Source organism: Felis catus, chromosome E1 (genome assembly GCF_018350175.1).
Source record: "Felis catus isolate Fca126 chromosome E1, F.catus_Fca126_mat1.0, whole genome shotgun sequence".
Classification (NCBI taxonomy): Eukaryota; Metazoa; Chordata; class Mammalia; order Carnivora; family Felidae; genus Felis; species Felis catus.
The window spans coordinates 33,683,986-33,707,877 of record NC_058381.1 but is presented as its reverse complement, the minus strand read 5'-3'; the positions used below and the strand labels follow the sequence as shown (position 1 = coordinate 33,707,877).

General features: G+C 44.5%; 2 protein-coding genes across 3 annotated transcripts in view; one reads left to right on the top strand and one right to left on the bottom strand.

Annotated features, from left to right (window-relative positions):
* CA10 (carbonic anhydrase 10) overlaps positions 1-23,664 on the bottom strand; it is a 491,421-nt gene extending 467,757 nt beyond the window's left edge. Inside the window, exons 1-2 of one of the 2 annotated variants that reach the window (XM_045044828.1) lie at positions 23,525-23,664; positions 22,004-22,639 (exon numbers count right to left, since the gene is read on the bottom strand). In XM_045044828.1, the coding sequence (XP_044900763.1) occupies positions 22,004-22,064 (61 nt within the window). In that variant the 5' untranslated portion in view covers positions 22,065-22,639; positions 23,525-23,664. The remainder of the gene's footprint in view (positions 1-22,003; positions 22,640-23,524) is intronic. The other variant, XM_003996677.6, reaches the window with a different exon arrangement.
* On the top strand, positions 22,300-23,410 carry LOC109494088 (WAS/WASL-interacting protein family member 1-like). The gene is made up of 2 exons (XM_045044169.1): positions 22,300-22,986; positions 23,216-23,410. Exons 1-2 carry the CDS (start codon positions 22,300-22,302, stop codon positions 23,408-23,410), a joined length of 882 nt encoding a protein of 293 aa, XP_044900104.1.
* Positions 23,665-23,892: the final 228 nt, after the last annotated feature.

The window sequence follows — 23,892 nt, the reverse complement described above, 5'->3', positions numbered from 1 at the left end:
GAGCACAAGCAGGGGAAGGGGCAGAGAGAGAGGGAGACACAGAATCCAAAGCAGGCTCTAGGCTCTGAGTTGTCAGCACAGAGCCCGACGCAGGGCTCAAACCCACGGACCACAAAATCACAACCTAAGCTGAAGTCAGATGCTTAACCCACTGAATCACCCAGGCGCCCCTAGGCATTACTGTTTTTTTTTTTAATTAGTTATTCCAATTATGATGTCTTATCCATAAATTGTTGGGGTTCCTCTTCTGAAGTCACTAGGACATCCTAATTCCCATTCTTCAAAACCACCTTAATGTAAGTTTTTAGTGGGATTTGATATGCAGAGACGACTGAAAATTGGTTAAACTTAATCCAGTGTCTATGAGCATCTCAAATGTTAGCTCAAAGTCTTATTCTTGTATTTGCTTTTATGACCATAATATCTTTCACAGTTCTTGGCACTTAGCTCCAGTAAATGTTAATTTAATGAATGGGACATTTGCTGAGTAAATCACGGAATGAATAAAGTAGGGGAACAAGATGAATAATCACAAGCAATTACTCAACTTGTTCACCCAACCTAGCTTCAGGATTCTGGTGAAACGCTCTCAAAAAAATGGAGAGATGTGACCTATGAATAGGATGTGGGGAAACTATCTTTCTAGCCTTCCTTCTGTGGTGCTGTGCTGGACATCTGTCATGCTTTCTAATCTCCTACCACCTTTTGAATGCTTTTTTGATGTGTGTTAGTTTCCTATTGCTGCTGTAACAAATTACTACTTACTGGCTTTAAGGAATGCAAATTTATTATCTTAATTATTTCTGGAGCTCAGAAATCTGAAATGAGTGTTATGGGGCCAAGATCAAGGTGTCAACAGGCCTGTGTTAGTTGTCGAGGCTCCCAGGGGGGCCTTTCCAGGGCCTTTCCAACCACTGGAGACCTTCTGCATTGTATAGCCTACAGCCCCCTTACTCCTTCTTCAAAGTAGATCACTTCAACCTCTGCTTCTGTTATCACATCTCCTTTTTCTGACGCTGATCTTCCTGCCTCTCTCTTATAGGGACTCTTGTGATTACACTGAGCCTGCCTAGATAATCCAGGAAAATCTCCCTATCTCAAGATCCTTAACTTGGTCATACATGCAAAGTCCCTTCTACTGTATATGGTAACACATACACAGGCTCCCAAGATTAGGATGTGGACAACTTTGGTGGGGGTCATTATTCAACCCACCCAACCAATCCACTGTGTTTGGAGTACTTCCTGCCTTTAGTGTTCAATCCTGCCCAGGCAGAATCCTGAACTTTGCTTTTAATAAAGCATAGGCATGTGACTGAAGCTGGCCAATCTGGGATGCCAGACTCTTCAGTTCTGAAGTCAGCAGTATGAGGAAGGAGCATCCATTTTCTGGTGATGCTGACAGCAAAAGTGTCCAGCTCTATGGCCCCCAGTGGTGTCAAATGACCCCTCCACATCAGTGAAGGGATCTATCTCTGCCCAGTAGTGGCAAGAGGAGGAGTGCTTTCTAGAATAATCCTATAGTACATTCTTGTAAGTCTACCCTCCAAGTCCAATTCTTTGGCTCACTCATAGATTCTGAGCACCTCAAATGCTTTAATGAACATCTTGTCTGCTTGCCTGAGTCTGAAAAGGGTTCTGTTATTTCAAACTAAGAATCTCAAGTGGACACAGCCTCCGGTCTTAGGTTATAAGGAGAGCCTGAAGAGAGGCTGGGAGTGTTCCTAGAAAATAGGGACAACAGAGAATTGTTTGGGGTGCCTTTTAAGGGCCGAGTACTTAGTAAAAGGGCTCTGAAGAAATGCTGTGACATCATTCTAACTAGGGGTTATAAATGGCACCATTCTTTATCATAGAAGGGGTGAGGAGGAGGACCGAAAGGGAATACTCTACATAGCTGGACTCTGAGACTATGCTCTTTTCACCTCTTCCAAGGTAGATATAATGCTGTTTGTAAGGGAACAGGAAGAGATTTTGATTATTAATGTTGGTCAGCACGGATGTACCCTTCAGTGTTTTTCAAAATGCTTTACCACCATTACTTATTTATATTAAATTACATAGTCTTGGAATATCCATTAGTTTAGAAAACAAAAGTACATCTGGCTTAAGACTTCCTCTCACCCACCGCCACCCTCACCCCTGCATTATCTACAGCATGCTCACCCGGGGCTCTTAGTTCCACCTTTGTAGGACGGGGGATTTTGATCTTTCAAAATAACATTTTTTTCAATTGCTCTCTGCTCTCTGCCTTTTGCTTGCCGTTGGCAGTTCAAATCCTGACTCCGGCAGTGAGTAGCTGGGTGACTTGGGAATGGTCACTTAACTCTCTGAGCTTTCTCTATCAAGTGCTGACACCTCCAAGCAGGTTTGCAGACAATACTGAGTAAGTGTATGGGATGCCACTGAGCTCAAGCTCTGGATCCAGACATATCAGAGTTCAAATCTTAAGCTACATCCTATCAGCTGTATGTCCTTCAGCAAGTTAGCCTGGTTGCCCTGATCAATAAAATGGGAGATGGGCAAGCACTCCCTTATAAAGGTAAAACCAATAAATGAGATGATAGGCGGAGAGCTCTTTGCACCATGCCTGTTAGCTACAAACAGTGAAGGAGTTGTCTGGAGTGAGTCTTTGTAGAGAGTTAAGGTATTTTCACACGGAAGAATACAATCAACTTGTTTTCACACATCCCCAACCACCACCCTCTTGTGGTCTCTAGTGTTCTCAAATGCTCAGGAAACAGACATTTAAAAGCTGATGCTATTGGCAGAGATCAGATCTGCAGTTGCTTGAGTTCAAGGATGAACTCAGAGAGGACTGACTCGAAAGGGGCACAAGGAAATTAGGGGGATGATTGAAATGTTCTGTAGCTTGATGGTTGTGGTGGTTACGTAACTATATTCCTTCTCTAAACGCACCAAACAGCAGAGTTAAAATGAGTGCATTTTACATGTGCCTGGGAGGCTCAGTAGTCAAGCATCCCACTTCAGCTCGTGTCATGATCTCGCGGTTCACGAGTCCGAGCCCCACGTCGGGCTCTGTGCTGACAGCGAGTCTGAGCCCCACGTCGGGCTCTGTGCTGACAGCTCAGAGCCTGAAGCCTGCTTCAGATTCTGTCTCTCTCTCTCTCTCTCTCTCTCTCAAAAATAAATAACACATTAAAATTTTTTTTAATAAAATAAAACAAATGAGTACATTTTATATACAGTACACTTTGGTAAAGTTGATTTTAATTATTACATTATAGGCACACTAGAGCAGAGGTTGGCAAGATTTTTTTCTGTGAAGGGCCAGAGAGTATTTTAGTCTTTGAAGGCTACATAGAGGCTCAGGTCTGCTATTGTAATGCAGAGGCAGCCACAGAGGATAGGTGGCTAATATATAAATGAATGGGTGTAGCTGGATTTTGATACAATTTTATTTATGGATCAGAATGTGGTTTTGTATATTTTTCACGTTTCACGAAATCTTCTCCTTCTTTTGTTTTTATCGAATTCATTTAAAAATGTAAAAATCGTTTTTTAGCTCCCGGCTTTATAAAAACAGCCAGCAGGCTGGCTTTGGTCTGTGGGCCACTGTTTGCCAAGCCTTGCTCTAGAGTCCCAAAGAGCCCGTGTCAAGCAACATTCTGAAATCTGCTTTAGTGGCTTCTCAGTGCAAATGTCAGGTCTAAGAGCTGGGAATGCCAGAACCCACTCCCTCTGTGGCCAGGCTAAGCCTCTGCATCTTGACTTCAATTTCCCCATCTGTCCAGGGAGGACGGCAACCATCTCCCAGAGCCCAGCAGAACTCATTCGGCTTGTTATTTGGGAGAAAATGCTCCTGTCCAAGTGCAGAAACTGATCATGGCTCAGGTTATGTGTCTGGCCTGTCTCAATCGTCAGGGGGAAAGGTTTGATTTTTCAGGTTGTCATTCCTAAAATTGCTTGCCTTTCCAGGTGATGTTCTTATTTCTGAATGTGGTCTGACCTTCACATTCCCTAAAGAGGAGGGTTATTTTTTCAAAGGACTGGCGGCAGAAGGTGCTCACAGAAAGCTTGCTCCTTCCCTGCCAAGCTGCCATCCCCGGCAAGAACCATCCCTAGGGGACAGTGGCTTCCCCTCAGAATGTTTGTCTGGGCAGGGCCACAGCTACTCCAAGCTCCTCTGACAGTAAAGAAGGCTTTACAAATCCAACTCAGCACAAAATAAGAGTTCCTTTTTGGTTTCTGACAGTGGTAGGTGCTTAAGGAACCCCCTGGGGGTGGTAGAGACTGCCAAGATACCTACGAAAGTCAAGATAATCCTGTCGTTCAAAAACCTCAAGGCTTTAAAAACTTTTTTTTTTTTTTAACATTTTGTATATAATTTAATCTTTCATTGAAAAAAAAACAGATTGCCCGGGCACCTGGTTTCTTATTCTACCTGTTAGGAAGTATTCAAATTAATTGTTTGCATTAAGGGGTTGCAAACTTTTCCTGTAAAGGGCCAAACACTAAATATTTCAGGCATTTCAGGGAACAGAGTCTCTGTTGCAGCTACTCAAGTCCATTGCTATATAAAAACAGCCGGAGACAAATGAATGAACAAGCATGGCTGTGTTCCAAGAAAACTTCCTTTACAACGCAAGGCGGCAAGCCAGATTTGGCCCAGAGGCCGTTGTGTGCTGAGCCCTGTCCTAAGTGGTAGTATCTCTAAGAGGGACTAGGCAGAAAGAGGTAGTACAACTTAAGTCAACAAACACTACTCAGCATATCTGCAAATAATCTTGCAATTATCACTACAGACTGGGGAGTAAAACCCACCCAACCAGCATGCTGGGCTAGGAGTGAGAACAGAACACACAAGCAGACTAGACAATTCTTGACCACGGTGAGTTTTCCATCTGACAGAGGAAGCAAGTCAGGTCAGTGATGAGTAGCACTGAAGACTGGAAGAGCCAATGGGGTGTAAAGAACCAAGAGAGGACTTCCAACTTGCGGGATCACAACAGCTTTCACAGAGAAGGAGCCCTCCGGCTGAACGTGTGACATGGGAAAGATTCAGGTGGTTGAAAACCAGGTGGGGAGGGGCGCCTGGGTGGCACAGTCGGTTAAGCATCCGACTTCAGCCAGGTCACGATCTCGCGGTCCATGGGTTCGAGCCCCGCGTCAGGCTCTGGGCTGATGGCTCAGAGCCTGGAGCCTGTTTCCAATTCTGTGTCTCCCTCTCTCTCTGCCCCTCCCCCGCTCATGCTCTGTCTCTCTCTGTCCCAAAAATAAATAAAAAACGTTGAAAAAAAATTTTTTTTAAAGAAAACCAGGTGGGGAAACACAACACGAACAACAGCACAGGTAAGGATGGGCAAAATGCATTCGCGGAATAGAGAGCAGCCAAGTTGGAGCAAAGCTGGAAAGGTGTTTACGGAATATTACAGACGACTTTTAAACATCGGTTTTAACAGTGTGAACTCTTGTAGAGTCAGCGGGGGGTATGAAGTTTCTGAACTTCTACTGCAATGTTCCTTACAAAGGAGGTAACTCAAAGAATCCTCCTCCTTTACAAAGACCATGTGACTGGCCTCATCTCCCATGTTATGAACATGATGTTACTAATGAGCCACCTTTATTAAGCCATTATTTTATGGCCAATAACGACACACTAAATGCTTTACTTTCATAATGCCATTTAACGCACACACAAAAAATCACTGAGGTGGTTCTTTTTATCCCCATATTACAAATTAGAAAACAGATGCAGGAGAAGTCAACATCCCCAAAGCCTTCCAGGTTGGAAGAGGCAGTGTGTGGGTTTAAACCTAGGTCTGGGGGCGCCTGGGTGGCGCAGTCGGTTAAGCGTCTGACTTCAGCCAGGTCACGATCTCACGGTCCGTGGGTTCGAGCCCCGCGTCAGGCTCTGGGCTGATGGCTCGGAGCCTGGAGCCTGTTTCAGATTCTGTGTCTCCCTCTCTCTCTGCCCCTCCCCCGTTCATGCTCTGTCTCTCTCTGTCCCAAAAATAAATAAAAACATTGAAAAAAAAATTAAAAAAAAAAAATAAACCTAGGTCTGTCTGTCTGTAAGCTTTAAAATCACTCTCTCAAGTAGTTTCCCGGTGCATTCAAACATATTTCTGTGTTTTAATAGTTAAATGATGTATTTTTTAAAACCTCATTTCTAAATTGTCTCTTCCAAATGTTTCCTACTCAAAAAATCCCCAATACTATGATTGCATGTCTCATCTTTTTATCTTCCTAATTATTTTTTTCAAGAGCAACAGATTCATAATTGAAGATTTAGAAATTTAAATTCTGTTCAAAGTTCATCTGATGTGAGTTCACTAATTTAGCATGAAATTGTGATTTTCATCAATCCCACATCTATCCATCCACGTACATAATTATTTTCATATTGGTTTGGTCTACATGTTAGGCAGGACCTGCTTTAATGCACACAAACCATGCATTTATCTCATGTGCCTCTTGCTCAAACAGAATAGTGGAATAAAATTTCAAGTAACTAAAACCGCTTATAAATAAAATTTTACAGGAGAACAAACTATTCATAATAGTTACTTTCAGGTTATGGGATTATAGGTAATCTGTTTCCTCTTCTAGTCTTCTCTTAAAAATTGGGTGATATTAGGGTTATAATTTTAAAATGTAATCATGTAAAAATAGTCTCAGAAAAAAAGGTTATGAAACAACACATTGGGAACTAAATGCAATTAATAAAAGAATTTCCTAGTGCAAAAAGGAGGTATGTCCCATGAAGTCAGCGATTCTTGCTTATGTGCACTTTAAGCTAGCAGGTCTCATTAATTCACGGGGCTCTAGTATCAGGTGTGGGTGTATCATAAGCTCCTCGAAACTCAATCAATTTAAGAGAAACAGGAGTAGGGGTTTAGTGGATTAGCCCCAACAGGCCATTAATCTGCACATTCTCCATTGTAATCCAGCCCCTACCAACGTGACTGGGGGAGGGGGGTGGTGGGGAGAATCCCACAAAAACACCCAAACACTCAGAAAAGCTCCCAAGCTGGCTCCCTAGAGACACACATGCTTAGGTCACAGTTTGCTTCTCTTTACTTAACATCAAGACAGCCTTTGTCATCTGTCAAATTTCTTGTTAGTTTTTCTTTTATGCCTTTTGCTGAAATTCTCAGATCAGATATATTTGAAAGGGAACCATGTCGCAATCCCAGGAATAGCTCAGCATTTAATTATCATTTTAAAAATCATTCTCTTGAGTGGCTATGAAGCATAAATCAGAACTATCATTTCATGTTGCAAATTTGTTGAAAAAACATAGTTAAGGTTACCATCTGCATAAATTAGTGGTTGGGGAACCTGGCAAGACTGAGTAATGAAAAGAAAACAGAATAACCAAATTCCAGTACAAAACGAGCAAGGGATAGTTTTAGAAGATGTAAATATTATATCTTTTATCATAAATGGATTAGATCCTAATACCTCATTTCTTTATTGCTCTGGCGAATAAGCCAACATTTACATCAAGCAAGAAAACCTATGAGCAAATTCCTGACTCAGGGATTTGTTTATGCCACCAATCTCAAGGGCAGATATTTACTGGATATACAGGCCTTGATAAGTCTAAACCCTAGTTGTAGAATGAAAAGGACGTGGCATTAAATACACATTTTTTTAATTATTAAAAAAAATATGAGCCAGACTCAGTAGATTGCCTCTGAAGATCATTTTATGAAAAAGACATGATTGTCTTCTTTCTTATTACCTTTAAAATATTCCCCAAACATCCTAGCTTTCCCTGGTGAATCAGATTCAACCAACCTCAACTGATTATATGTTATGTGGAGGCATTGTGCTAAACACTTTCACATGAATTGGCTCATTTAATCCCCATGTTTTACATGATATTGCCAAATTCCTTCCTAATTTTGCCCAACATCTTTTGTTCTTCTAGCTTCAGCCATAACAATACGAAACCATTTATCAAGTATATCCTATGTGCTAAGCACTAGGCTGCGTTTTAAAATTTCAGTCTCTCTTAACTGATGTTATAGATGTTATTGCTTCCAGCCTATGAAAGAGGATACTGAGGATTACTTAGAGATTTTAAGTGACTTCCCAAGGTCACAAAACAAGAGGTGAAATTCTAAGACTCCAATATATGGACCACATGTATATGTTCATATGGACCATATGTATATGGACCGCAGTATATGCTTTTATGAAGCAATGATGCCCACTTGAGTCTTTCCAAGGGTCTCACTAGAGGGCTATAAGGTCATCTTTCTACAAGCATAGTTCAGGCTATTCTCTTATCACCCCTTGTCTTATACTTGTCCATCTTTGAAATCATTGGCCACTTTCCCGCCTACTCACTGTCATGAAAGTTCTTCCTGCAATTTTTCTGCCTTAACGTTTCCCAAACTGGGAAAGTTTAGCATCACCGGACAACTGGACAGTAAACTTGGATAACTCTCGGTAAAAGCCTCTTAACATTATAAAATTCCGAGCTGGAAAGGGACCTAGAAATTACCTGTCCAATGTCCCTGTTTAAATGGAAAAAACTGGGGCCCAGGCCGGTAAAACGACTTCCCCCAGACCACAGAGCTGGTAGCAGCACTCACATCAACATTTTCTAACTTCTGTCCCATTAATCTTTGCTGCCATCCACCTGATATGTTCTTCTGTACAATTTATAGAAATATGTTATTAGAACAATATTCCAGAAGTCTCAAAATTCTGGAGGCGCCTGGGTGGCTCAGTCCATTAAGTGTCCAACTCTTGATTTCAGCTCGGTTAACGTCTCGCCGCTCATGGAATCGAGCCCACACTGACAGTGCACAGCCTGCTTGGGATTCTCTCTCTGTCCCTCTCTCTCTCTGCCCCTTTCCTGTTCACACACACATGCACACACTCGCTCTCTCACGCGCACTCTCTCTCTCAAAATAAATAAATAAACATTGTTTTTAAAAAGTCTCAAAATTCTGGATTTAGGATAGTGATTTGCTTGTTCTTAACCATGGTTTCCTGTGTCTGATCTGACTTATTGAGCAGAACAACATTTTGAATACCAAAGCTATTTGGGTTTTGTCTAATAGTTTCTGGGGTGGGCCACTGTTGAAAGGATTTTTGAAAGTTTAATCACTGTTCTACATACTTGTTGACTTTCTCAAGGAATTTAGGCGTACTTCTGGAGACTTATAAAAAGGTTGTGCATTACTTAAAGATGTAATATGGTCAAACCACAAAGAACTTCATATTGTTTTATCCATTTATCACAATACAGGGATGATTTTAAAGAAATAATTCAATATAAATAAATATCTATGCCTCTTTGACATCAGTTATAGCAACCGCCTTCTAGATATGTCTCTTGAGGCAAGGGACATAAAAGCCAAAATAAACTACTGGAACTTCATCAAAATAAAAAGCTTCTACAAAGAGACAGAAATAATAAAACTAAAAGGCAACCTAAGCAATGGGAGAAGATATTGGCAAATGACATATCTGATAAAGGGTTAGTATCCAAAATATATAAAGAACTTACAAAACTCAACACCGAAAGAACAATTGAAAAGTATGCAGAAGACACAAATAGACATTTTCCAAAGAAGATATACGGATGGCTAACAGACACATGAAAAGATGTTCCACATTACTCATCATCAGGGAAATACAAACCAAAACCACAGTGAGATGTCACTTCATACCTGTCCGAGTGGCTAAAATAAGCACAAGAAACAAGTGCTGATGAGCATGTGGAGAAAAAGGAACCGTCTTGCCCTGTTGGTGGGAATGCAAACTGGTGCAGCCACTCTGGAAAACAGTATGGAGGTTCCTCAAAAAGTTAAAAGTAGAACTATCCTATGATTCAGCAACTGAACGAGTAGGTGTTTACCCAAAGAATACAGAGACATTAATTCAAAGGGATACATGCACCCTGATGTTTATAGCAGCATTATCAACAATAGCCAAATTACAGAAACAGCCCAAGTGTCCACTGATAGATGAATGGATAAAAAAGATGTGATATATAGGTTATATACATATATATATACACATATATATATATGGGTTTTGTTTACATATACATATATGTATATATGTATATACATATATACACACATATATACATATATGTATATACGTGTATATATATGTATATACATATATATATATATATATATATATATATATATATAAAACAGAATATTACTCAGCCATCAAAAAGAATGAAACCTTGCTATTTGCAACGATGTGGATGGGACTAGAGAGTATTATGCTAGGCAAAATAAGTCAGAGAAAGACAAACACCATATGATTTCACTCATAAATAGAATTTCAGAAACAAAACAAATGAGCAAAAGGGAAAAAAAAGAGAGAGAGAGGCAAACTAAGAAACAGAGTCTTAATCATACAAAACAAACCGATGAGAGGTAGGAGGGGGAGGTGGGAGAAACAGGTGATGGGGGGTAAGAAACAGGTGTTATGATGAGCACTGGGTATTGTACGGAAGCACTGAATCACTATACTGTATACCTGAAGCTAATATTACTAACTAACTAGAATTTAAATGCTAACTAACTAGAATTTAAATAAGAACTTAAAAAAATATCTCTACAGACCAAAAACAAAACAAAACAAAACATATGCCCCCCCAAAATGGCCAAATGTAGAAACCTAGATCTCAAAAACAGGGAAAAAGATAAATATAAATGATGCTATTTTAGATGAATAAGTTACATGGAACTATTGTAAAGAAAGTCCTGAACATTAAAGAGACAGACACCAACTAATGGTTCGCCAAACCGCTGCCCCTCTGCTCCTGGACACAAGGCTAGGGTGCAATTCCCAAGCTCTTTGGCAATAAGATGGGGCCATGTGTCTGACCATAAGTGATGCACACAGCTTTCCTGCTAAGCCCATAAAACCTCTCCCACGATCCTTCTCCTTCTGCTCCATTTGCTGATACTGACCTAGGACAGCATTGGAAACCCTACCCTAGAGAGAGCAGAGCCTCTGTCAGCCTGGAGACTTCCAAGTCAACACAAAGACAAGATTCCTTCCCTTCCACCCCTCCCCCCTCACCATGGCCATATGCACCTTATACATGCATGTGCACACACACGCACTGACACCAAAGGCCAATTAATGTGAGCAGGAAGTAAGCTTCTATTGTGTTAGGTCACCAAGATTTTGGTGTTTATCTGTCACAAAGTCTAGGATTTCCTGAACTAACACAGTGAGGAAGCAAACAGGGAAATACTTCAGATACAATGTAGAGTTAAAAAAACTATAAAGATTTAAGGTTGAAAATGTTGTAATTGCAAACTTTGGTAAATAAAAACCTAGTCTATAAGGAATCCATTCGTTTTTCGCAATTTCCTTTGATGCTGTGATTTTGCATTAAAAGGAACTCAATGACTTCCACCATCACTCACGTCTGTGACGCTGAAAACCTGCACACACAGTCCCCAACTTGCAAGGAACCCTGATCAAGGAGGAGCGTTTCAGTTGAACATGCCTTCAGCCCAAACAGCAAATGCACAAACACAACTCTCATTCATTAATTTGTTCAGCACGTCTTACCTTCAGATGGGGCACATTACGAGACTTTACCTGGCTCAGTCAAGCCGTAATTTCAGCAGTTCCAAGAGCAGGAGGAAAGAAAAGGGAGGGGGGGTGCACCAACCCCTGCAATTAAAATGCATACGACTCTCACTTAGCCACAGCACAGCCCTTCAAAGACCGCACAGAACATCTTCAACACGGTGGAAAAACAGGGATGGAGTCTATTACAGACACAAAAAATAATGACTTCACTACTTTATATGTCATTCTACCGGGATTTGAGCCTCTGGGATTTAGAGCTGCTATCATCACAGTGATTGTAAGAGTCAGCCATCCAATGACATTCTTTTTTTTTTTTTTTTTTTTTTTTAATTTTTTTTTTCAACGTTTATTTATTTTTGGGACAGAGAGAGACAGAGCATGAACAGGGGAGGGGCAGAGAGAGACAGAGACACAGAATTGGAAACAGGCTCCAGGCTCTGAGCTGTCAGCCCAGAGCCCGACGCGGGGCTCGAACTCACGGGCCACGAGATCGTGACCTGGCTGAAGTCAGACGCTTAACCGACTGCGCCACCCAGGCGCCCCATCCAATGACATTCTTATTCACACCCGGGCCATACAGCAGAAGCCGACTGATTACTCATAGATGCCTCGCTTTCTAACTACTAGTATAATCTCCATATATCTACGGAGAAGTTAATAGGAGGGGCCTTTTTAAAATTAGGGGCCCTAATTTTTTTTTTCAAAATTAAATTAACAAGCAAACTGACCACAACAAACCATCCAACTGAGCATTTCCCCGCAGCTGTGGAGATCACCTAGAAGATTCTAAGCAGAATGTGCAGCCAGTTCTTTCCATTTCTGGGCCCCAGAGTCTCCCCGCTGGTAAGAACTAGTGGTTCAGTTACAGAGGCCAGAGGGAGAAGTCAAGGTCTCTGATACAAGACTGGAAACACCTTAGGAACCAGAGTCATTTTCTGTATTAGTCTGCACCCAGACTAAAGACTGGGTGGGCTTTTTCCCCCAAAGCACTCTAGTGCAATGCTATAGGGCAGTGAGCTTTCTCAAGTGCTGGCTTCTCGCAAACTGGAATCCAACAAGCACATGCCATATCCTAAGCAAACTCCTTTAACGGGAACAGAGACGACACGGAGAAAGGAACAACAACACATCCGCTGATCCTCAGTCTTCCCAGTGCGGGTGTTACAGTGTGGAATCAACACAAAGGAGCCAAAATACATTGTAAACAGCTAACAGTGGGTTTGTCAAATGCAGAGATGAGTTCAGTCTGAGAAGAAAATAGGAAGCTATCAAATATATGGCTCCCTGGGAAGGTTCCAGCCGGCTCCGCACGCTCAAAGACCCCCATGCGGTAGAAGCCAAAGGGCAGCCAACAGAGATCTTCTTCATCTCTCCTCCCTCCTGGCCTCACATCTTATCTCCCACTCTCCCACAAAAGCAAGAAAACCATTCTAACCCCACTCCTTGTTACTCATTTATGTAATAATCCAATCATTCATTATTGATCGTCTACTAAATGCAAGGCACTGGGTTGAACAATGGGGGGAAAACCCCACGATATTTATGTATCACCTACCATACATTCTATAAGGGCAAAGATCACGACTGATTTGTTCACTACGTTGCCTGGCCGAGTGCCTCCCTCAAAGGAGGCATTCACTAACATTTCGTTAATGAATGAACTGACACGTTAAATGCTAGCGGTGGGGGGCAGAGCCCTCCCCCAGATATGTCCCTTTTTTGTTCATTTCAAGAATCCCATGAAGCATTCATTATCATCCCAACCTCACAGAGGAAGAATGGCCTGGGCTCACTCAATACACACTGCCATCAAGACTGTTTTCCTTGAGGGTGAAAGGTAGCTGTGTGTGGTAGGAAGAGGGGGCAGCGGAAGGGGAATATGTTGACTCATATCCTTCAGTAAGTGTGTTTATTCCAATTCTAGCACTGCTGCCAAATGTGTTGTGAAACCAGCGGGACTTGGCTCTGGAAAACTTCACCTGAAAGTCACAGGCTTCATTTCCTACCGCCAGCCCCTTCAGCCACGGGGCATGAAGCATTGGACAAAGTTAAAGATTAATTCTGCATTTACTGTGACAAAGGTCACACCTCTCCCACATGAGGAGGAAAAGGCACTTGCAGGCTGTCTCCTTCACAGCCACGGATAATCTCTCCACTGCCATCCTGATGGTACCTTAATGCAAATGTAATCAAGCCCAAACACTGGCTACCCCATTACCAGCCCAATCCTGCTAATAAAAAGCAATTATGGCTCTCTTAAAAAGGCAATCGTGGACCATCTCTTAACCACTTACAGCTCCCCACCCCAACCCCTGCACGATGGAAATCCTCCAAAGCTTTGTGTAGGGTTTTATGAGACAGAAAACTGCAAAAAGGTAGAGGGAAGACTCGATTATCAAAGACGATAAGATGACAATTAGCATACTGCCCACTCCAGAGTCAGCCAGTGGGTTCTGGCTTTTTCCTAGGGTAGAAACACATAGGGGCAAACTAAGTCAGGAGATAAATTCTGCAATGTATATCTGGCTTATTTCAAAAGCTTCTGGGAAGCCACCTGGAACTACAGGTGACACTGGAAAATAACCAGTGATCTGGGCCAAATGAAGCAGAGCGGGTTCAAAGCTTTAACCCTGACTCATCTGTTCCTAATGAAAAGAAAGATGTAAGCTAGAGCTACTTCTTGGGCCTTTAAAGGATGCCTCCCCTGCACTGAGAGGCGCAAGGGTGGTTTTCACTGACGATTTTTGCTTGCAAGGTGTTACTGTTATTGGAATCCTATCTCCCCAACCTCCTCTATCTCAACCTCATCCATCACACCCCACTCTCTAGTGGTTGCCGTATTGACCTCTTGACAGCCCCTGCATTCATCGTGTCTTATCTAATACTCCTGCCTTTGCAAATGCTCTTTCCCGTGATCACCCTTCCCCCCCCGTTACACTCCTCCTGGTCAGTCGGCAAAAATCTTCCATTCTTGAGACTCGGCCCAAGAATCGTTTAACACTCCTTTCCTCCCTCACTCCCACCCCCAGAATGAGTCAGATGTCCCTTCTCAATACTTATCAGATTCTGCTGTAACTACTAATATTCTTTAAATTGGTCTCTTACTGGATTGTGAATTGCTGGAGGGAAAGGTCCATGTCTGACTCATTCCTGTAGGATCCCCAGGACCTCACGCATAGTGCACCCTCCATAAATGCTGAGTGATTAAGTGGACAAAGGAAGCCATTTCGTTTTAGGTCTCTATACTTGCTCTACGGCAACTGGACCTTCGAGAGGGTAAAATGGGTATATAATTTAGTGGGCCATGAGGATACTCTCCCAAGTGAACAGAGTCTATTGGAAGTAGGAGTGCAGAGTGGAATAAGGGAAAACGGCTAGAAAATGCCTTGCAGTGCGTCAAGCATCCGTTTCATGTCAGCTAGAGAATCTATTGCTTGGTGCATGATCTTCAACAGCACAAAAGCGTGCACGGATGATTCACTTCTCTTAGCCTGCCTCTAATGTTAAAGTCATCACTGTTAATGTTATCATTGTTATTCAAGTACAAAATTGGAGACATTTGCATTTGCTCCACATGAAAATACCAAATCTCAAAGATTAGGGTAAATCAGGTCCATAACAGATAGGACAACTGACTTTTTTTCTTTTTTAAGGTCTGTCACTCAGAATGTTCCATTAATGGCCTAATTGATCTATTAGACCAGTATTTCTTAAATGGGTTTTGTGAGCAAGAATAAAGGCTGACAAGAAGACAAGGAATGGGGTTTCTAAGTTATTGCTCATTGCGATCAAAGTTTAAAAAGAATTGCACATAAACCTTTTTTATGTCCTTTTCCTTACCTCCACTTTAGCTCCTCATAACAAAAGATAAAGTCTAAACTTCTTATCTTGGCTTTCAAGCCCCCTTCACACTGGCCCCAGGTCATTCTTCCAGCCCTGTCTCTAGTCACTTACTCCGGCCCAGCCGCTCCCCATGCCCAGTTCGAAGCACTTCTGATACTTTGTTGGGTTTTTTTGGCAGACTATCCTTGCCTCCTTGCGTGCCTTTTCCTTCCTATTCTTTTGAAATCTCATGTATTCTTCCAGCCTTATCCAAATGTCTTCTCCTCTATGAATCCTTCCCTCCCCCACTGGCATCCACCAACAAGAGTTAACTGCTCCTTCTTTACACTCCCACAGCACTTTGTGCCCAACTCTATCCCCTGGCAGGTACCATCTTGTAAGTACTAAGGACCAGGTGTTGTTCATTTTTGTGATTCCTATGCCTGACACAAAGCTAGCTGGCAATCCTGTTTTGCTGAACACTAAAGAAATGACTGAGTTGTTCACTGGAATTTACATGCACAGGTGCAAGGTGTCAATAACAAGTGACAAGTTATTGATGCCAATGGTGATTTTACAGGAGTAGCTCTAGTTCACTGAGTGACCACTACATGTTAGGCACCAGGGCAGGATCTTAAGCATATTTTTTTCCAATCCTCATTTTATAGATTTTACAGAGGCTCTGAGAGCTTAAAGATGTTCTCTAAGACCACACACAGGGAGAGAATGCCAAAGGGAAGATTATTATGTACAGGCCTCTCTTCGTTCCAAGGCCTATACTTACTCCCCTTTGACGGGTGTCACTTGGGCCACGGTAAATGTATTCCGGACACCATGTTGGCATTTTACAAATAGTAAGTGACAATTACACTGTAGGATCAACAACCTTGGGGAATCAACCATTTTACAGACGAGAAAGCTGCAGTCTCCCCAAACTCAACCATCTACAATCCCAAATAGGCTACAAACCATGCAAAGTGCAGCAGTGGCTGGAGACTTGCAACACAGACTTACAACCCAAAGAAATGTTAGGATTTCACACAAATTTTAACCAAGTTCAGTCCATTGAAGGCATGCCAAGATCCATAATAAAAAAAATAAAAATCATGAAGTAATTAAATATCTGAAGGCACTCTACATTCTCTCAATTCAATAGCTCCCAATGTGAGCTCATCCCAACTTGCCATAAAAGTGAACCTTTTATTCTAACTGGGACTGTCTTCACTCTACATCACTCATTCCTTCTCCTCTCCTTTGGATGATGTGGTCCCCTCCATCCCTTCTCTCCAACCTCCAACATTTATCTAATATCTTCCTTTTCCTTTGCATCCGGACTTCTCTCTTCTGCAGTATGTATGTCCATTAGCAAACAACAAGGCATTATTCTTAATGTTTTTGTATCACTATACACTTTGTGCATCACAACTTTGTTCTTCTATCTTAGCAGTCAAGCATTATTCTTATCATTTTACATCACTCTACATTATGTGTATGTACCTCAACTTTGACTTTCTAACTATACCTTAAGCATGGATCATTCCATGATACAGTAAGGATACAGGTACTTTACATTTACATAACACAAAGAACATTCAGGATCACCCTCTGATGTTTCCCTCAACAATTCCTTGAAACGGGCAAAGAGGATATTGTTTCCATGTTACAGAAGAGGAAACTGAGACTCTAAGAGGCTAAGAGACTCCCCCAAAAAGTAATTAAGGAAGAGTCTGACTGCAGAGTGGGTCTTCTAATTTCTATACTCTTTTTATGAAGGCTTGCCACCATACACATTTATGGAACCTGGATCTATCTCTTCCTGCCCTAAACCCCAGAGCTACATATGCAATGCTTAATCAAGGTGAAAAGTTGAGGTGTTAGGTGCTGATGGCCAAAGATGGCAAATCAAACCCTCTCTCCTCCCCACCCAAGAAAATGACTGTCCACATGGACACTTCTCTTTCCCCCAGGGGTTTTATATTACTCAGAAAGACTCTCATCTCACGGACAAGAAAGTCCCATCTGTGATGATGGTATCTGTCAGGGACTGGGCTATAGGACATCAAAATGGCAAACTGCATTTACAGGAACCATATTGCCAATAACATCACCAGATAAGTAGTCTTTGTTGGGGTGGGGCTCTTTTTGTGTGTAACGGAATGTTCTCTTTCAAGTCCTACTGACGGCATACGTAGTTTGCCATTTTGGAAGCACTTTAAAGCTGGGTTTATACAGAGTTATAATTTACAAGCAGGAAGAGGCTTATGGCCCCTTGGGTAATAAGTACTCCGTTGTTCCCAGGTGATTTATTAAACTTTCCAAGCCTCACCTGAGTACTGGGCTCAAAGAGATAAAGTGGGTTTTACTCATAATATGCACCAAAGCCCAATACTACCAACCTCGTTTATATGAGAAAGTGAAGAGACATTTCAAAGTTGTGAAGCCAAGGCCTCCTTGAAAGTAGGATTCATACTCAGTGTTAAAAAATTCGCTTGCTCGTGATGTTCTTTTGCTTTTAAACAAGTTGAAGGAAGGAAGGTAAAGGCTCTGTTCTTTCCTGGCCTCACAAACCTGTGCAATGCCTGATTTGGAGGGAGAAAAAAAATAATTCTATTACTGCAAGCTTCCTGTGCCTCAGATACCGTGCTAAGTGACAATCACTGAATACGTTATAATCCATGTCACGAAGGGGTGGGGTAGCTACTATGATCCCCTTTCCACACATAAAGACAAAGAAGTTGAACCATTTTAATTTTCCAATTAGGAAAAGAACGTATGAAATATTCCTTGCTTATAGGGATTGCTGACCACCAGGTGCGGGTGGCAAACCCAGGTAGTAGTATCCACTGTTTGACTGACAGTCATATACAACTCAAATGCTACCTGATTTCTAGTCCTGAACCGCAATCACCCTAAACCTTAACTTGCAAACTCTCTAACTCACATCCATTTCACATAATTCATTCTTTCAGTCTGGAGACCTCGCAATAAAAAACACTTACAAAAAAACATTTACAAGAACTCTTGATCCCAAAAGAAATGAAATACTGAATTCTGACTCAGTTAGACCTGGGTGTGACCCCTCCACGCTGAACTGCTGTGGGCTGTGGCTGCCTCATCTATAAAACTACCCTACAAATTCTTAGATGAATTAAAATATGTGCAATATTATATAATACCCGTGAAAGCACCACATAATTTTAATTGCTATTGCTATTATTATGAATAAACTGACAAAAAAGTAAAGTTACATAGAGGCACGTAGGATGTGTTGTGGAAATTAAATCCGACAGCTGTCTTTGGACCTGGAAATTCTCTCCTGGCGCTGCTAAGCATTCATTCTCGCTGATCTGAGCTGCTTTTGTAAGACTGGAACGGTGCTCTTGCTAACATAGAAAAAAAAACATCCTGGTTCTCCTCTCTCTCTTCCCCCCTCCCTCCCTCTCCCTCCCTCCCTCCCTCTCTCTCTCTCTCTCTCTCTCTCTCTCTCTCTCTTCCCCCTTCATTCCTCTTCACAGATTTTCGCTGCCTTACACTTTTGGGAAAATGACATCTGAGTCTCATGTGGAACAGAACTCCCAGATCGTGGCATTCCCTCTTAAACCTAGCTGTGCTGTCCTTTTAGTAGCCAAAATTGAAACGCTCTCTCAAACGGAAGGTACACATGCTACAGCCCCAGCAGTTAGTTAAGCCTGGTCAAGCGGACCCCCAGTCCCCTCTGTTGACAGCTTCATCACAACCAAGTGATGAGTGCAGAGCCATCAAATACACGAAAACCAGGGCTCTGTATTTTAACAAATATAGCCACTCAGGCCCAGGCAAAAAAAAAATGCCTTGGGTACACTTAATTTGGGGAATGGGGAGGGAGAGGGTAGGAATCTTTGGTTAACAAAGCACTAAGCACCAGAGTGTTCCTGAAAGCCAAGGCTACCAAGTGAAATGCAGTCACTATAGGCCAGATCTACCACCAAAATGTTCCTTCTGTAAAGTGTTTACACTGCAGATTTTTGCTGACCTTTTCTAGTCATGAAGTCCACCCCACCAATGCATCCATCACGGATGCCTGGTGACTCAGGAAGAATTTAGTACCCATTTACTGGGTAGGGTAATTCATCCCAAGATAGAAGAGAGGTGCCTTGTTTTTTAAATTTTTTTTAAATTTAAGATGTAGTAGGTTCTATGATCAGAGGGTTATGTTCCTTTTGGTAAAAGCTCAGTCGTGAGTAAATTAAAACTGCAAATCATGGAAACAGAAATGAAAGACCCACTAAACTCTCCCTGAGCCGCAATTATTCAACCTGAGTGCACTGTATACCTATACCTCTTAAGGCTGCTCGATGCGGGGGGGATGTCCCCCAAACTGTGGCAACTGTGAGTCATAATTATATTATTAATCAGAATTAGGACGTACATGGATACCACTGAACGTGTAGTTGTTTTAGGAGGGAGGCCACCTTGGCCCTGGAGAAAGTACAGTCTTTGAAAATTAAGTTTATGGATGTGTAAATGTAGAGTACATAATGTTGCAACTCTGCCTAAATGTCTTCATACAGTGCAAATTAATGCAGAGCCTAACTAGGCATTTGGAACGCTAACCTAGTTTTCTGTGTTTAGCTAATAGCTGGCAATTTTGCTTACACTTTTATCCTCTCATTACGTAGCAATGATGATCATTTAGTAAATACATGTGAAAGGCCACATACTCCACAGCACCTCTTCTGGGTTGGAAATAACCCCTTCCTAATACTTGTATTTATATAATTTAGTTACTGATACACCAAGTCAAGTACAGCTGTGATAAGGAGCCCACTAGTGCCTCTTTTGGAAGCTAAGAACAGACCCATTCTCAAATGGTTCCTTTGTAATGGCCTGACCAAATAAATGCAGGGTAGGGGTGGGAGACAAAGGATCCTGGGGGGTCCAGAGCCTCAATGCATGTTAACCCTTTGTAAACGTTAAAGGGACTCAGTTGGCTTGTCTGCTTTGCAAATTATTTATGATGGTGAAGAAAGGTAAGGAAAGGCTATTTTCTAACTAGTGAAATATTAAGGAACGAGAGAGTTTGGAATAGACATGTAGAAGAGAAAGACGTAAACTGTGGTCTTCTAAGGTGCCATCCAGTCCATTCCTGGACATATGACTGATATCAGCCCTTACAAGTCACCAGGGAATGTTTCCTTTCAGACGCAGAATGGGGTAAAACAGGTCCCACTAGAGGATTTGGGGTGGTCCCAGGGTACTTTTCCTTGTCTCTAAAGTATTACAGAGGCAAAATCCTTAGTTTGGTGGCAAAGCCCCAAACAGAATGATTTTGAATTCAAGATTCCCCATTCCTGCCCTAGGAAGAGAAAGTTGACACTGAGCAGTGGTATTTGGAACGAGGTCCAGGGTGGGCACAGACAAGGATTTTGAAGATCCAGAACCAGAACTAGCTTAGAGGGTGGGGATTGGCTGGGCCAGGGAAGATGCAGGAAACAGGTCCCTCCACCTCAGTGCTGCTCAAACGTGTCTGCTCACAGGGGCAAGGTTCCTGTTCTCCTCTTTTGGTGGCTTCATCGGGAAGTTGGCTGAGTCCCCAATTCTGCAGAGGGAATGCAGGCTGAGGGGAGCGCTGGGAATGGGTCCTACCCTAGGCACTTTAATGACAGGTGTGAGGGGAAATGGGGTAGACACTCTCAGTGGGAGGAGACACTGAACCGAACTGGGAAATACTGCTGATCCTGGGGCTTTTTCTCATGGCTCCCCTCCACACAGCCAACTCCCTGCACCAACAAAGACACTGCTTGGAAATCAGAATCCCCTCCAACACGCAGACACACAGGCAGGCAGGCACAAACCCTACCCAATTCACCTCATCAACTCCTGAAACCACAGACTGACATAAGTGGCCTCAGGTCAGTGAGGCTGAGCTACCATTCCACTGGGAATTAGGAAAGGCTACCGTCTAGAGTGGTATTTCCCACAGAGTGTTGTTTCAGGCAGGCTTGGCTTTTACTTGATGTGGAGCATGGCATGCTAGCATGTTTTAGACCACCAGTTCTGATGTGCTTGGGGAAGGCACGGAGGACCTCCACATCCCTCTCGTCCCTGCTGGTGGCACTCTCCAGTCCCGCATCCTCCCGCAGTCTCTTGAAAGTGCCTAGATACCAGGGCAGGGCTCTGCGTCCATTTTGCCTGCCTGGAACCTCCGAGTTTGGGAACTTTGAAAGCCAGGGGATGGGGGTGGGGGTTGCCAAGGCTCAGATTTGGGGGCCAGAGTTCTCAGCAGGAAAGCCGTTGAAAATCAATACCCATCTGCCTCTTGTTTCTCATCCCCCACCCCTTCTATGTTCCAGGACTCCTAACAGATAATATCTCTCTCTCTCTCTCTCTCTCTCTCTCTCTCTCTCTCTCTCTCTCTCTCACACACACACACACACACACACACACACACACACACCCTTGGGCTTAGAAGGTTTTTCATTCTCAAGGCAGCAAACCCTCAGAACTGAAAGGATCTCTGCCACCCCCCCCTTCCCCTCCCACCCCGAGAGGCTACTTGAGCGCCTACACACAATAAAATCCCACACATTCCCAACAGCACAACAGAACCCCAACCCGCCAGGGGTTCCAGCGCGTCCCATACCTGATATGCAGACGATGAAATTGGCTTGAAGAAGAAAAAGCACCTCCCAGACTATTTCCATCCTCTGATTCTCATTCCAAGTGCATCACTCGACGGGAAAACAGGGGGGGAAGGGGAGAGCCCGACACGGCACACACACATACAAACACGCACACACTTGCGAGCGAGCGCACACTCGCACTCCCACCCGACAGCCGGCCAGGGACAGTCACCCCCAAGATCAATATCGCAGTTTGAATTGTTCCGGCAAATCTCCCCTCGGGCTCGACGGATGTGCGCCCCAGATGTGCTGACACATGTCCGATGCCTCGCTGCCCCGGAGGTCTCCCCGATCGCCGGTCTCCGCTCCTCCTCGCACGAGAGGCGGAAACAGCACTAGCAGCGGCGGCGGCAGCCACCTGAAGCCACCAGCGCCGGGCTCTTCCTGCAAAAACGAGACCCCGATCCGCCTGGCGCCCCAAGAAGACATAGACGATAGCCCCCCGCCGGGCCGCGCTGCACAGTTCCGGGCCCCCGGCGCTCGCAGCTCGCTGGCTAAGCCCAGGCAGTCCGCGACAAGTTGCCCTCGAAGTCCGCCCCCCTCACCGGGGCATGGTCAGAGGCCGGCTGCCGCGCTCCGGGGCCGCTCTCCTCCTGCTTCCGGGGGGCGGGGGGAGGAGACGCCACCGCAGACAGGGAGACAGAGAAAGAGAGGCAGGAATTATTGCCCGAAACCGCCGGCAGGCTCCGCCGACCCTCCCTGCTCCCCAAGTCGCGCGCAGCCCGCTGCCTCCGAGTCCGGCTCGGGCGGCGCATCCAGGGCGCCAAGCGCCGAAGGCGGGGAGCCGGGGACCCGGGCGCGTCGGGGGCCCGTGGGCTCCCCACGTCGCGCGCGCGCTTTCGGTCCCTCTGCTATTTTCCTAGGCTCCCCGGAACCCCCGTTGCCTCGCTTCCATCGCCCGCAACTAGCGCCGCCGCCGCCGCCGCCGCCGCCGCGATTTTCCGCAATGCAACTGCAGGGGTCGTTATTTCCTCGCCTACGGAGCCCGACGCTGCCCGATTCGGAGGGGAGGAGGAGGGCAGGTGGGGCGGGAGGAGGGGGAGGAGGGGGCGGCCCGGCCAGGTGAGCGTCCCCGCCGCCGCCGCCAGCCCCCGCGGCAGCCCCGCCGCCCGGCGCCCGGGGGCGGAGGCAGGAGGCCGGGCTGGGGAGCCTAGGCTTAGCGCGGCCATAAGGAGGAGGCGAGGGCTGGGCGTCGGAGCCGCGGGCCAGCGCGGAGGCGCCTGGGCCCCGGCCGCTCGGTCGCCCACCAGGACTGGGGAGTTTCTCATCTCCTTGGAAAGAACTTCGCGCCCGCCGCTGGGGCGCGGGAGACCCGGGCGGGACTCAGCCGGGGCGCTGTGATGCGCTCTCCCCCTGCTGCGGAATAGTGGGGATTTTTTTTTTTTTTTTTTTGCATAATTCATTCCCTGCCCTCTCCCGCTCGTCCCTCTCCTGCCCCCCCCCCTTCCCCCTTTCCGCTCCAGTGCCAGAACACTACTTACCCCAGAGTTCTCCTCTCTGTACGTTCCTAGACCAGGTGCAACTCTCGCCCGCGAGTCCCTCACCTCCCTCCTCCCCGAAGGGGGAAAAACCGTCTTTCCAAGTCCGGGTGCGAGCAGTGGCCGCCGCCAAACTGCGCCTCCGCTCAGCTCCGGGCGGATCCGAGACTATTGGAAACCCGGGCTTGAGGGGAGCCGGCTTCCCTTCTTTTCGGTTTTTTTTTTAGTCTGCTTTTCTTTCGGGAAGCTCAAGTGCTTTGGAGGCTTTTGCTGGGCTCCAGAATACTCTCTGCCAGCGATACTCAGCTGCTTCCACCGAAGGAGATTTCCCCACCAAATCCGCGCGCGCGCGCGCGCACACACGCCCAGCG